At 42.2% G+C, this 14,873-nt stretch overlaps 1 protein-coding gene across 1 annotated transcript in view; it reads right to left on the reverse strand.

Annotated features, from left to right (window-relative positions):
• The window catches only part of LOC135324158 (guanine deaminase-like), a 32,693-nt gene extending 23,127 nt beyond the window's left edge, over positions 1–9,566 (reverse strand). The window contains 4 exon segments of the mRNA XM_064499763.1: positions 1,695–1,866; positions 3,643–3,731; positions 9,250–9,394; positions 9,396–9,566. Of these exon segments, the coding sequence (XP_064355833.1) occupies positions 1,695–1,866; positions 3,643–3,731; positions 9,250–9,394; positions 9,396–9,472 (483 nt within the window). The 5' untranslated portion in view covers positions 9,473–9,566.
• Between the last annotated feature and the right edge of the window lie 5,307 nt (positions 9,567–14,873).

A 14,873-nucleotide genomic window follows, 5' to 3' on the forward strand; every position in this document is an offset into this window, starting at 1 on the left:
CCCATCTCCTTGTTTCTGTATCACAAGCTAGATGGTATAACTTTTAATCTACCTCACCCAGACCAGTTGTTTTATATACTTTTATCTTATTCCTCATCTGTCACCATCCGCCAAGCAGACCAGCTCTTTCCAGTCTCTCTTCCTACATTTTTCCTACCTTTAATCTTCATCCTTTTCCATCATCACTGCTTTCTGAGCTCCTCCTGCCTTTTGAGCTCTGCAGGAAATATTCAATGCAATATTGCGGCACTGATTTATAAAAATCCTTTACACATTCAAACATCTTTTATCTTTCTTGGACCATAGCTGCACAACTTTTATTAAACTGATGGCAATTATGTCTAAGTCACATCTAAAGTCATGCAGTCTTCCAACTTGATTAAGACTGGAGAAATTCTGACAAGGTGGCTTTCAGAATATTTTTCACCAAAGAGCTGGGCTGAAAATATTAGCTATATAGATGGCTAGATCCAGTTCTGATACACTTGGCCATCAAGTATTATGGACCTACTAGTAATCTGCATCGCTGGGGGTGAAGACACTTTCCTGACATTGTCCTATTTGATATATGTGGGGAAGAAGCTAACTATTGTGTTCAAACTCCTCCAACTAATTTCCAGTTTTCACTCATTCTTTTCCAGGTGATATTAAATATGTGCCACAGTGAGCACTGACCATCTGATCTCACCCAATCTGAACTGATGGAGACAGTAACAGGATGTTGAAGAACACTTCTGGAAGGTGAGATAATCTCTGTTTTTTATCACTGAAGTCATATGTGTTGGTTGCTAGAGTTCATGACCCAGCTGCTCATAAGTGTTCTTATTACATCAGACTGCAGAAGGTCATTTTTTAAAGTCTGTGTGGCAAGGAGAGTATAACTAGTTATTTCAGACCCAGAATGTTGTGACTTTGACAACACATGTTGTCACAGTATTAGACAAATGCAAGACAACTTATGCTGGCCAGGTCAACTAATCCAGTGAAGATGTATCAGCCTACTTATTAAAGGATATATTTCAGTTATAGGTCAGAATTAGTACTCAGAAATCTGACCTAGCTGCTAATTGTTCTTCAAGTGGAATTTGACCTTTAAGTCTTTATATTGCTTAGAACCAGCTTAGTTCAAAACACTCCTTCTCTACTTACACCACAAATATCATCCAAAGACTTCAGCTAAAGCCCCCATGATGAAATGAATTCCTGCTACAGCTCAGCTGTAGAAACTGCTTCCTCAACTTGTCCAGAACACCCCAAATCTGTTAACTGGGAGAAGCCTCTTCTCTGTCCTGTAGTCTTTGCCAAAGACATGTTCATAATATAGGTCTTTTGTGTAGAGAAGGAAATATCCTCTGGATTTTTTTTTTTAACCGTACTTGATTATTTCTGAATTGAGGTTATCAGCACCAGCCGGCTTTACTAGCTCTGACAGCAATCTTAAGTATTAGTCAATGTACTTGGATATCAGAAAAGATGATAAACAAGATAGTTGTTAGAAATATGATTAAATGAACTGTCCTATCAGCAACCAAGGAACAAGATGGGAACTAGTAAGCGACAGTCTTAGCTGGCAATTAGAACGGTGGCTATACGATATTAAAACATGCTCTATTTCTCCCAACCTTCTGAAAACATATATGTATTTCACAAATATGAATGCAATCAAATAAGTAAATGACATTTGCAATACTTACAACAACTCTGGTGTATACTTCTTCTGCAAAATCACTATCTTTGTATTTGGCTTCCGTTGGGAATGTGTAGGTAGTTAACCACTGCAAAAGAGGTAGATCTACTCTTGTACCAGCAAATGAATACTGAGGTGCATGAATGTGTGTATCAACCAATCCTGGCATGAAGAATTCACTAGGCAAAGAAAAGAAAACCATAATAGTCCAAAATTTCAAATAACTTTTCTAAGTTAGTAATTTTGCTTTAACAGGATGCTTGAATGAAAATCACCAGAGAAAATAGCCAGCACTGATAAATCTCATTCTTTCAGCATCAGTGTGTCCACCCCTACTGACCCCTAACCTCTAACTGTATGAAGCAATTGACTGATAACTTTATATAGACTTATATGTAGCTGGCAGAGAGGAAAACAATCTGGGACTAGAAGTTAATAAAGGAGCATGATGAATCCAATTAACTGCAACATTTACCAAGGGTAAATACCAATAAATAAAGCCAGGCTGACTTCACAATAACTAAAATTACTCCACAGTAGAATATACCTGAACAAGAGAAGAATCGGGCCCACTCTTGCTTTCTAGTATGGATATATTTTGGATGCCTTTAGTTGCCAGATGATTATATTTACAATACTGTAACTTTCTACATCCCAGTTTTCCTCTACATTATACATGTGTCTATACATATAATCAATCAGTGAAATATAAGGCTTAAGGGAAGAAGAGTCACTATGTCTACAAATGCAGATGATGATGATGTTGATAAAATAGTCTGTTTGGTGTTTTGATAGCAAAGATATAGTTACAATGAAACTGTAATGTAGTTCATTGTCATGCAGTACTCGTGCAGTAACAGGGATGAGAGTATCATCAACATTGTCAGGAAATCGCTATAAGTATTTTGTTGTGTGCTGGAACTCCATACAGTATTAAATTTCTCTCACTCCTCCTGCCTTTTCCCTGGCTACTGAGGTAACAGTGACTTCTTTTTATAAATCCCCCTCTTCCTATGTGCTAGAAATACTGAAAGATCCTTCTCAGTCTGATGCATATTCCCAGTGCCTTCCATTTTTCCCAGGCTATTTCAAATGAAGAAGAAAACATCTCATGATTCATGTATTCTGTATGATTAGTATTCCAACAAAGCCTACAGACGTTTTAACAACTGAGCTCTAAAATGAGGTTGCAGCTCTAGACTTTAAGCCACTAGCTGCTTACAGTTGCGCTACTGTGTGTAAAGCACAGTAGGTACAATCCAAAAACATTTCATTTCACCTGAAGGGTGGGCGATTTCATTGACTGAAGAGAAAAGAAATATGCTTGCTGTAGTACAAGTAGAAATGCAAGGCTCTATGTTTAGAGGATTTAAATCCTCTGATTTTTTATTTTTTATTATTTTTATTATTTTAGTTTTTATTAGAGAGGGTGTCAAGGCCCAAACTATTTAGTCCTGTATCTGCAACATTAATGCTACCTACATTTATTAAGTGTAGAGTTTCCAGCTAGCACCTATTGTTGCAGCCCACTGCTAGCAACATGGACATAGAATGTAATCTGAAGAAAGAATGTTGTTTACTTTTGTATGAACAGAGGAGGTCATATATAAAAACTATATAAAACATATAAACATATAAAAACATATAAAACATATATAAAAAATGCTATATTTATATAGCATTTTGCTCTGTGCAGTATGAATCAGCCAGCACAATTCACTGATGGCTGTGATCCCAACCCAAGGAATGCCAAAAGCCTATGGACTGTTCACACTCCACGCCTAATCCAAGACGCTTGCATCTTGGATTAAGAGTTCTCATGGAACTGAAAGGAAGTTTTGCCCATGAGACTGGATTTGTAGTGTGTTCTGTGACTAAATTTGTTCACATAGACTCACATTACTTCACTCAGGACAAACTGCATTTGCTGAAATTAATCCAAACCAAACACATACTGATTACTCAGTTCTCTTATGTCAGATGTTTTGAATCCCCACTTCTTAGCCAGTTGCTCTTGCTGATCATTTTTCTCCAAAAACACAATCTAAAAGAAAGAAAAAAATAGTTACATACTTTAAATAGGTATCTCACATCAGCTTTATATGAAAGCAAAATAACAGTCATTATCTTACACCAGATTTTACAAGCTTACTACAAAAGAATTAGGTTTGTATTGAAATACTTGTTCTACCTGACTATCAAGTATGATTGTGAAATACCTACTTATAAACCAGTGAATAACCAAACCCACTTTGTAACTTCTTGTAAAAAAAGAATTAGTTCACTCTGAACTCATACATTGGCAGAACTGCACAGGGAGACTTCAGTATCCGCTGGCGTTTCTGTACAGTACCATGATGCTAGCAGTAAGGGAGTTCTTGATGTAAGTATGTGACAGCCTTAATGGAATGTAATTACAGTATTTAAAAACAGAGGGGTCAAATTAATTGCTTCGTCTATGACTGTCATGCACTGAGCTAAGTATTTTCTCATTTTCCATTCATGTCATTAATATAGCTTTTTATTTTTTAACTGTCTAGGAGGATGAAATAAATTGAGTGAGAAAATGCAAATAATCTTTTAATTTTACCAAATGGACTAGAAGCATGCCTAAGATTTTTATTTATTTCAAAAGCCTACAATACTAATCTGTCCCCATGTGACTTCTACAGGACATAAATTCCTGTTGCCAGCTCACAATTTTAGTATGCTCGTTCATTTTTAAATTTCATGGTGTTTTTATCTACATCATAGTTCTCAGCAGATGAACTCTAAACTATTTCTCTCATCTGGCAACACCAGGCATGACAATTCTTCAAGAAAAAAAGAGTAGGGAGTCTAAGGATGCAGGAATAATCATTAGAAACCATAAAAACAATCAAACAACTATGATTTTTATTTATTTGTTTTAGAACACTTGCCACAGACTCCAGCAGGATCAGATTTCCATCACATTTCATAGAGTAGAGGAAGACTCCCTGACCACAGACTTTATATTCTGGGCTTTCAAAACTCTAAGTTCTTGCCTAACCATAATTTTTGCCTGAAACCATCTTATGGTCTTGTAACTCCCTTGGTATGGTCATGAAGACCTTGTTCCTCTAAGTTTAAGGGAATAATCTCACTGCTACAGGCATCCTTCTGCTTCTATAAAAATTCCCAGATTGAGGATCTGTATCACCTTCATGACGGCAGTTTCTAAGGCAGCAATTAAAAAAAACATGTAAAGGCAAGATTAACTAGTTGTAAAAAACAATAGGAAAGAACTTAGGATGATGATCAAGAGGAACAGAAGAGCACTGTTTAGCATATTTAGCAGCTATTTACACTGCTGTTTTGTTATATCTGCATTATACTACCTTTTCTACTTTCTATTTTTTTATATAAGGGAACATAAATAAAGACTATTTACTAAACTGCAGACAATAAAAAGATTTTGGCTGCCTAGTTTTTTAAGTGCAGGTGTGACTTTTTTGATTATATTACATTCTCTTAAAAGTAGATGTTATAAAACTTTTAGTCAGAAAAAAAATTATTAATACCATACCACGCAAGTGAATACGTATTAGCAATAATTGCAAAAATATTGTAGTCCATTAATATTTCACATAAAGCAGTACATCTCTTCTTTTAAAGAGGAATATTTAGACTCTTCAGCCAGTCCAATTAGTTATATACCTGCAAAAGGATTAGAATACAGACCTACTGAAATTTCTGATGAGCAATAAAGAAAATGTCACTCAGATACCGAAGTCAAAATGGATGCAGAATGACTAATGTTAGAGCTGCTGAACAAAAAAAGAGAGAGAGAGAGAGAGAGAGAGAGAGAGAGAGAGCGCGCGCGAGAGTGAGACATGAAATACCAGATGGCAAAAGCTGGAAACAGACGTTGCCATGGAAAAGAGGTGGATATTATATACTCTTAGGGCTCAAATAAATGAAACATTTAAATCATGGAGGAATTAAGAATATGTTTCAGGGGAGCTGAACACATGAAACAAATCCTAAACCTGACACCTGTTCCATTATTGTCAAATGTGGTGAATCAGCTAGATATCTATGCTCTTTTCAAACTTAACAAGCTTGGTTTTGTTTATTCTTAACCCCTTCCCAACAGAACTGCTTGGTCATCCAAGAGACAATCCCCATTGCTTTAGGAGGCATTTGTCCTGGCCACTTTTTTAACCTTGAGTGCTTTAAGCTCTCTGAGGTCCCAGGCTTGGACATTTTCCCGAGTGACTGCTTGTACATTCAAGGATAACTGCCCTGCTACGCTAGGAACCAGACCTTCAAATTAGTTCTGGACCATAACACCATAACAGCAAGGGCAAACTCTATGCCAGAGTAACCAAAGACTGAGAAAAGCGCACAGGCAAGGCTAAGACCTTCAGCTTATGGAGGAGGAAGCCAAGGGCAACAACCAGCACTTGGGGCTAGGCATGTCACAGAGAGCAGGTAGATTGATGGGTGCTAACGTCAGTGCCCAAACACTTTGACCAGTTCTGACGTGGACTTCAGTGTCACTCCTGCAATGAGACTAACGGATCCAAAGATGAAGAGCTGAGATATCCTTACCCTGGTGCCCAGCTCAGCCCTTTTTTATTCCAAGAGATGCTCAAACCCCTGCCACAACCCGTGGCTTCTCTAGTCAAATATGCATCCACTACAGTCAAACCTGAGTGCCTTCAATCATCATCCTGTAAATAACTTGGCTACCCTAAGAGTGGAAAGTGAATGATATTGGCCAAAGGAACATGCCTTTTTTGGATCTAGCAGTGCCTGTAATTATATTGTGTCTGACCACGAGGCCCCAAAATGAACATGAATATATGCTTCATGCTTCTCTCCCCTCCCACATCCTTCTCATCCCTGTCTAACCCCACAATTATTAGCTGCCAGCAGTAACATGTCGCTCTCTTCTGTCACTGACCATGATGGATGTCCTATTTTTGGCCTCACTGGGTTGCTGCCACTGTTTAATGAGGCTACCATGTTCAGGAATTTTGTTATTAAAGACACGATGTCCATCACTTGTCTGATTCCTCAAACTGGAAAATGAGTCTAGATGAAAGACAGGATCATTTATTAGACATGTGTGCCGAATGAACAGCCCAACAACCTGCTGAGAAGGACCAAGCAATGAACACCACATGGATGCTGGTGCCTTGCTGCCTCCCTCTGTACAGCCACAACTGCAACCAAGTGCAACATGTGTCCCTGGCTATCCTAGCTGGCTTAAGCCAAATACCTATGCTTGGCAATACTTAACAATATTAAGTCTTATTCTATAATTCTTGCTCCTCCCAAGCCTTCAACAGCAGCAGCTTTTATCTTAACATTTGTTCCATTTACTTAACATTTTATCCTGCTAATTATCCCAACATTTCAATGATAACTCATTTTTAATTTGACTCTATTTTCTTTACCCTGAATGATACTATTTTTTCTAAAAGCAATTCCTCAAGAACCGTACCACACTGCAACTGTTCAATAAAACCTAGGTTTTGTTAACTTCTGATAACTCGGGTCTCATACCTGACATTGTTTCCTTTCCTAAAATTGCCTTTTCAACTACCGGCAAAGCACAGAGGACCAACACTTTGGTCTCGGGCCTTTACCAGCCAAATATGCCCATGCTGGACTGTGCAGTGTTACCATGCACTAATTTTGAGGAGAGACCAAGACACATACTAGGGAACGGCATCTGCCCACTCACAAAAGCTCACTGTTCACCCTGTAAGAGACCACGCAGTATTTTCCCATGACAGAGTCAGCAACACGAGGTACCAGAACAATACCTGTCTAGTTAAATTTACCTCTTTGGGAGTAATACTGAAATAGTTTTGGTGTATATTTGGACAACAAAGCAATTTTCTACCCATCATGTCCCTGTAGCACCAGTGATTCTAATGCAAATTCCGTATGAGCTAAAGCTACAGGTAATAGGCCAAATGGTACCAAAATTCATTGCACTGGAATAGTACAATTGCAAGAATTTGTATTAAAAAGAGAAGAAACTCCTTGTTACTCCCTTCTGGTGGGAATTTTCTTTTTGGCCAAGTGTTTTACTGGAAAATAATTTTTTAAACTACTCCATGGGAACGTGCTGGTTTATGCAGAGAAAAGAATACCCGGCAAATCCTAGGAGACAGGGAGAGAGCAGCAGACTGAGAGCACAAATCACTAGGCTACAGCCTATTAAGGTGTCTGTTTTTTCAAGAAGATCTTTAAAGGTCTTGATTTCCCAAGGACACAGAGCAGTGATTCTTCCCCAGAAAGTTCTATTAGAGAGCTGGACAGGGTGAGTTTCTGCCCCCTGCACTTGAATCACAGAAACCAAACCCTTTATTCATTCAGCTCCGTTGTTTTTCAGTTAAAAAATCAGCCAATACATAGCGTTGTAAGGTCTTATTCACCTCCCATAAGTCAAGATATAGCTTTTCATAGACTTTGCAGCCTTGTAACTTGTACTCCTATGGCTCCTCATGTGCCATAGGAGTCATGAGCCATCTGGAAACAGGCCCTCACTGTATGGATGATGAAAGCAAACACTTGAAGGGGTCCAAAATTCAAAGTGCGCTTTATGCATCTTCCAAATGCTATTGAAGCCTGACATAGCTGTTTAGCCACCCAAAAGAAAAAACATGGAATGCAATTTCTGATTATATACAGGGTATATATGGGTAGCTATACAGCTTAATGCGTCTCCAGGGAACTGCCAGCCGACTTACACAAAGTGCCCCATGAAACGGCGATACGGTTACCAGGACGATGCGGCTTCCCCACGAGCACCACTGCGACGCTCGCTTTAAACTTAGCTCACAGCCCTAACGAGCCCAACCGTTACCGCTCACCTCTGTAACTCTTTACGGGCTGACTCCGTGCCTCCTCTCGTGACAAGAGGGGGGAAAAAAAAGACACCTCCGAAGGCGGTGGATGGGTGTAGAAGGCATACTGCAATTATTAAAAATATTTCATGCTACTTTGACGTTTATGACCGAGAATGAAAAATCCACCGGCAAAACTGAAAGAAAGGCTTACAGTCCAGATGTACCGGTGTTTTGAAAACAATTTAAAGCACTTCAAGAACCGGTTTCGGCTCGCTGCCGAGGGGCAGCGCAGAGGTACCAGTATCTCTAACTCCTCCGGACCGCGAAATCCTCTCTCCCCGTGCAGCCAGCATGCTTTTTAAGGGAGAATCTTCACTTTTCTCCCCGAGGAGCTGCCGTAAGCGCGAATGAGGCGACCCTCACCCGCCGGCGGACGCGGATTTGAGGCCGAAAACGCGCTTTCCAGCCAGGAGCAGCGCAGCGGCACCGCTCGGGGCGAGCGCCGCGTCCGGGGCGCTGCCGCCGTCCGGCGGCCACGCGCGGGGCCTCCCCAGCGTCCCGCTTTCGCCGGGGCGCCCCGCGCTGCCCCCTCGGCGCGGCACGGCGCAGCCCCCGGGAAAACCCAGGCGCCCTGCGCAGACCCCCGAGCCCTGCCCTCCATGTTGCGCGTGCCCCCCCCGCGCGCCTCGCGCCCTCCATCTTGCGCCCCCCGCCCCGCCGGCCCCGGCTCACTTTCCCGCTCTCGTCCACCCCCAGCAGGTGGCCGTGGAGGACCTCCATGGGCGCGGCGCGGCGGGAGTGCACGAAGGTGCCCCTGAAGACGTGGGCGAGCGGCGGGGGCTGCGGGGAGCCCATCGCGGCGCCGCGGCTGGCGACGCTGCCAGCTGCCACCCAGCGGGCTGCTGCCTCTCGGCGTCTCTCGGCACCCGGAGCAGCTTCCTGGACCTGTCACCATCTCCCCACCCCTTCCCCCGCGGCGGCTCTCCCCGCGGGGGGTGGTTCCCGTCGCGGGAGGGCTCCTCCCGCCGGGCGGCCGCCCCCGTGTGTCCGCGGGGCCTGGCCGGGCGGCGGCGGGCGGCGCCGGCCCGGGGCTGCCTCCGAGACGGAAAAAAGTGCCAGCAACCAGGGGAAATGGGGCCGGCTCGGTGTGTGCGGGACGAGGGGGGCCAGGCCTCACCCTCTGCCCAGGGCCAGCGCCTGGCCTCGCCGCCAGGCCCCCGCCTGGCCCGCGTCCACCACCCTGCGCCATGTGGGGCCGCGGCACGCTGCCCAGGAATTTTTGGTTTCACGATTTATTTATTTATTTATTCCTTCCTCTAGAGCCTGCACAGCAGCCCAGATGTCTTCCAGCCTGGCGGGAAGTGAAACAAGTTTCCAAGTCATCTGGAAACACCAAAATTTGAATAAAACAAGACCCGAGTTTTACAGTGGCTTGCCTGGCACGCGGTTTTACTGAAGCCAAACGTTCCTGTCTAGTTCTACACGTTGCCAAAGTAGCAGTAATTATCCAACTACCAAAGAGTAAAGAACAAAGGGAAAAACAGTACTTTTGCGTATTTTCTCCTCGCGAAAGACAATGTATTATCCCATTAATAACATGTTTTCTCAGAATAGAAGATAGCTTGCCATGGACCTTGTCATGCCGTAACATATGTTTTTAATAAATTTCTTTCATTTACAAAATAAGGAGTGGCAGATTTGCAAGAAATAGTTCTTGGGAAGACTGCCAGCTACAGAAGCAGCATCAATGGTGCCTTCTGGGCATTTCTGAAGTTTTTCTGGAAGACCCAATTAGATGGCTCACAATAGTTAGCATATCCAGTAACTAATTTTTACAACTAAACCAAAGGTTGTAACCAGCTTCAAGAACTTTATTTCCACATGCCTTTGGTTAGGCTTGTAACTTCGGCTGTTGCCCCATACCTTAGACGTTATTGGACAATTTCAGGAGAATAGACCTAGTTTTAAAATGCTATGATCTTTAAATGTGTATTTTGGGATGGTAGTTCCTGTTCCATTTATCTATTCTGCTGTGCTCAGTACTTAAAGATAAATCTCTCCCTTACCACAAAATGTCTCCTAGGTCCTCAACTCCTATCCTGTACATTAGTAGGATATAGGAGCAGAAAATCGATGCCAGCTGACGTGCCTCAGCTACCAGAAGAAAGCAGCCAACTGCCTCATTCAGTGGAGATGGTCTACAGGAAAGGAGAAAAAGGCCTCGGGAAAACAAAAGGGAGAGAAAAATGAAATTGGTTAACTCAGAGAATTGCTCCAACAACCTAAGTCAATGTATATTATATGTGCATTGTTTATTTATAACTATATGTTATTTATATAATCTATGAAGGTGGGCTAAGACAATTTCTAGGGAGAATATTCGGGTAAGAGTTCCTGGGACATAGCAGGACCCCTTTCTTATTGTGAGAAAGCCAGAATGAAGCATAACACTACGAATGTCCTCCCACTGAAAGTCACCTTGCGTCATCAGGTAAAAAAGTGGTGAATGCACTTGGCATCCAAGGCCTTGTCACTGTCATTTTCAAAGATGGATTACCAAGTTTATTATTACATAGTTAATCATTAAAGATTTTTGCTGTGTGGCGGACAGATGAATGAATTTTTTGCCTTAAACATTTCTTGGTGCATGGGGTGCAGGCAGGCCACAACCCCGAACAAGCCATCTGTCCCTGGCGGAAACAGGACTGGGCTGCTGCGACCCCCGAGATGGTCTCCCTGCGACCACCCAGGACACACCGAGCCTGCACTGAACGAGACCGCAATCGGGCAGAGACTTTGGGATCTGGACTGTAAATTATTGTCCGTTTTTAGCACAACTTCTATAAAACGTGCTTGGCATGAGTGGCTGAATTTGCTGGAGCCTTAGGCCGCACTCCCTAGTACAGTGAGAAAGGGCCCCAGAGCTGGCGCAGGCGGGAAGGATAAGGGAGTTACCAGCAGTTTGCGTTCCTGTGCACTGCTGAAACAGTGCTAATTGCTGGAGTTACCACCTTCTTTGTCAGGACCTTGAGAGCTAATGGCTGGACCCAAGAACGGAGACACACCTGTCAGCAGAAACGGCAACAGTAAACGGCCTACCTAGGGACAGTGATGAGACCCAATAAGGAGCAGGAGACCCCAGACCCAAATATTATTATTGGTCTGAACTACCACGTGAGGGGTGGGAAACTTGATTTGAAAAAGCTATAATTGCCCAGGGATTTCTTTGTTTGCTCCCCCCCCCCCCCCCCGCTCCCTCTCTCGGCCCTCGCCCCTCGTCGGAGGCACCCAGCTTGAGCTGTGATTCGAACGGAGTCAGCGGAACGTCATCGGCCTCGGAGTGGTGGTAGCTAGCTTCCTCTCTCCTTTTCCAACTTTCTCTATCTTTTCCCCTTACTCTTGTTCCCCTTTTCCCTTCGCCTCCCCTTTGCCTTCCCCACACACACACCTTTTCTCCCCACTTCGTGGAAAATAAAGTTAAAAGGTTGTACGATATTTGACCGGTTTTAGCGTCTTAATCTCGTCCTTGGGATCGTAACGAAACCCTCCCGATATTGGATCGGGACATGCTGTCCCACTGTGCTGACGCTATACAAACATATAGCAAGAGATAACCTTTCCTCTAAGTTTTCCAGATCAGTGGTGGGAGGAAAGAAAGACGCAATGGGAAAGCACAGAACAAAGGTCATTTCCATCTGCCCTGTGCACCTCATCTACCTTTGTCGTGCTGTCTTTGAATGAGAATACCTCTAGGTTCATGTGAAGTAAGTTTAAAAAAGAAGTGGACTTACTGAAGCCAGCTGAAAGTTCTTACCTTGACTTCACTAGCAGTTCAGTCAAGCCATAAAGAATGTCCAGAATAAAATGGACAGGTGAAAGTGACCCTTACATGCTGAGATTGTTGCTTTCTTGTGAGAGGTCTCGTCGTTCAAGAAGATGCTAATGAGGTTTTTTTTTTTTAAGACATTGCAATTTTTCACTGTATTTCTAATCTCTTTGACATGAAAAGCCAATAAAACGAGTATTAGTCTTACGGGTTAATCTAGTTTTGAGAAGAAATCGGCATGAGGATCTTTCTTGCGATTCAGTTGGCTTACAAGATTGTAATACTTCTTGCTTCCTTGAACAACGGAGTAATAAAACAACACTGGATAATTTCCTAAAAAATAGCACCAAGCATCTTTTAAATTAGCATTTACAAAAGCCCTCTTACAAAGACACTTCTCAGGGTTATACTACTGTGTTTATTAAAGCAGCAGCTGAAACCACTTTTTATCTCTATTCCAAGTTGTGACCCCAGACAACTAAAATGGTATTTTGCTGCCTTAAGGATAAGAAGTGAGAGCTAGGCTGTTTTAGCCATTGAATACCGAAAGGTGGAGGGAGTGGTGCTGGCAAGTAGTCAGATGGAGAGCCCTGGAGAGGTATACTCACGGCTCCTCCTGTCAATGCAAGAGTGAGGACAACTTTCCCCAGCAATTGCTGCCCTTTGCACAGCTCGGCTCTGCCCTTGCAGCAGCAGCTAGCCTGAGCTCCCAGGGCAAGGTAGGTAGCAGGTAGGTAGCATAACCCAAGGGTATGCAGTCCTCTGCAGTATGCTGCCCTAGGTAACTGCACTTTATTCACAGGCTACCTGTGGCTCAATATTCCTCAGAAGCCCTTGATTTGCATTTGGGGGCGATGTGTGCTGCTACTGAGAATTTCAATTTCAACCATTTTCCTCCATTAGGAATCTCAGGGATTTCCTCCAGCTGCCTTACAAAAAGGTTGATGCTTACTCCAATAGTTTCAGTGAGATTTATTCCAGCCAGTATTTATGCATGAGAAAAGATCCAGAAACACTGACAGTGTCTTCCTTTAGAACTTTTTGGAAGAAATATGAATAATAAAAATGGTTAATTGTCAATCTGTTGCTATAAGTGGGTTCCAAACCCTATGAAGACATAATTTAACCATTAAAAGAACTGGAGTGCTCTTCTGCTTTTCCCAGCTGTGAGAGAGCATGTGAACTTCTTAGGAGGGCTGATGAAAGAATGGTTAAAACCCTTTCCCTCCTCCCAGACTTTTTTTCATTATTGGTTTCTGAAGCTCACAGCTGCATATGCAAAATATTGGGATGGCTAGAGATGAGACCTCGGCCAGCTGTGATAAACTGAGTCATTTTTCCAAGATACTATAAGAGGATTGCTCAAAAGTATGCTTGGTTTGGCTGGGGTAGAAATTTAATGGCTTGTTGTGATTGTTGTTTACGAATTAACTTAGAGTAACTGCGATAGCCTGCTCTTGATTTTGCTAAATGGTTAAGGGTCTACAGTGAAAGATTTAGTTTCTTACAAATCACGTAAGAAGGTTTTGTTTGACTAGCAATTTAAAACATAGCTTTAGAAACTCTTTGAAATCATTACACCTGGCTTAACAGGTTCATTGTAAAGTACACAATCACTGTACTTTGACCTACTGCTGTTCAAAAAAAAAGTCCATTTAACCATTCAGTCTCTGCCTTTTAAATCATTGCCTTTAGACTCAATTTTAGAAATTAAGTGAAAATCAGGTTTAGGCTGAGTTCTGAAGCTGAGCAACAGTAGAAAATTCAGTCAAAGTATTTTTAGGAGCGTTAGAGTAGATTTTAGCAGGATTAGAATGTCATCCTAAATTCTCGTTAACACTCCCGCTTTTTGATCTTTTCTTTCACTTGGTACGCTATACAAAACAAGAATTCAATGCCTTGTTTACAAAGTTTTGGAGCAGCTCTGTTGATCCAGTAATACGTGAAAAATGTAAGAAAAAGGAACTTATTTTTAATCCCCTGCTTTCAAAAAATAGTCAATGGGTACATGCCACCAAACAGAAGCTCCTGTCTTCAGGACACTTCTAAAATACATGCCTTCAGAGCCTGAGCATCAGGGCTCGATAATTACTGATCTGAAGCTAATGTTGTAACTTGCATTTGCATTTGATTACCAAAGTGTACCTTGTGTATATTTTGTAACATAGGAACTAAGTCAATGGAGAAACAAAATAAAATTGATTTATCTTTTATCGATTGATTTTTGTCTGAAAATGAAAGCACTAAGTATGTAGCGAATGCTTGGGGCTGTTCAGAAAATGAAAGAAAGTGCAGCATGGCATATATCTACTCACAGAGAAAAGCAGAATAATTTGGGAGCTAAAGCTAATCCAGCATTGTCTAATTCAAGCTCTTCATGTTCCCTGGTATGTTTATCTCAACAGGTCTATTCTAATGCTTTATTTTTCTAATTCCATCTAAAACTGAAGCTTATCCCACTTAAAAAGAGGGGTTCGCTTAAAAGTGAAGACCATGTGGACAAGCTCCCTTTCATTTCCCACTGTGGGGA

Source organism: Dromaius novaehollandiae, chromosome W, assembly GCF_036370855.1.
Source record: "Dromaius novaehollandiae isolate bDroNov1 chromosome W, bDroNov1.hap1, whole genome shotgun sequence".
In the NCBI taxonomy this organism is placed as follows: Eukaryota; Metazoa; Chordata; class Aves; order Casuariiformes; family Dromaiidae; genus Dromaius; species Dromaius novaehollandiae.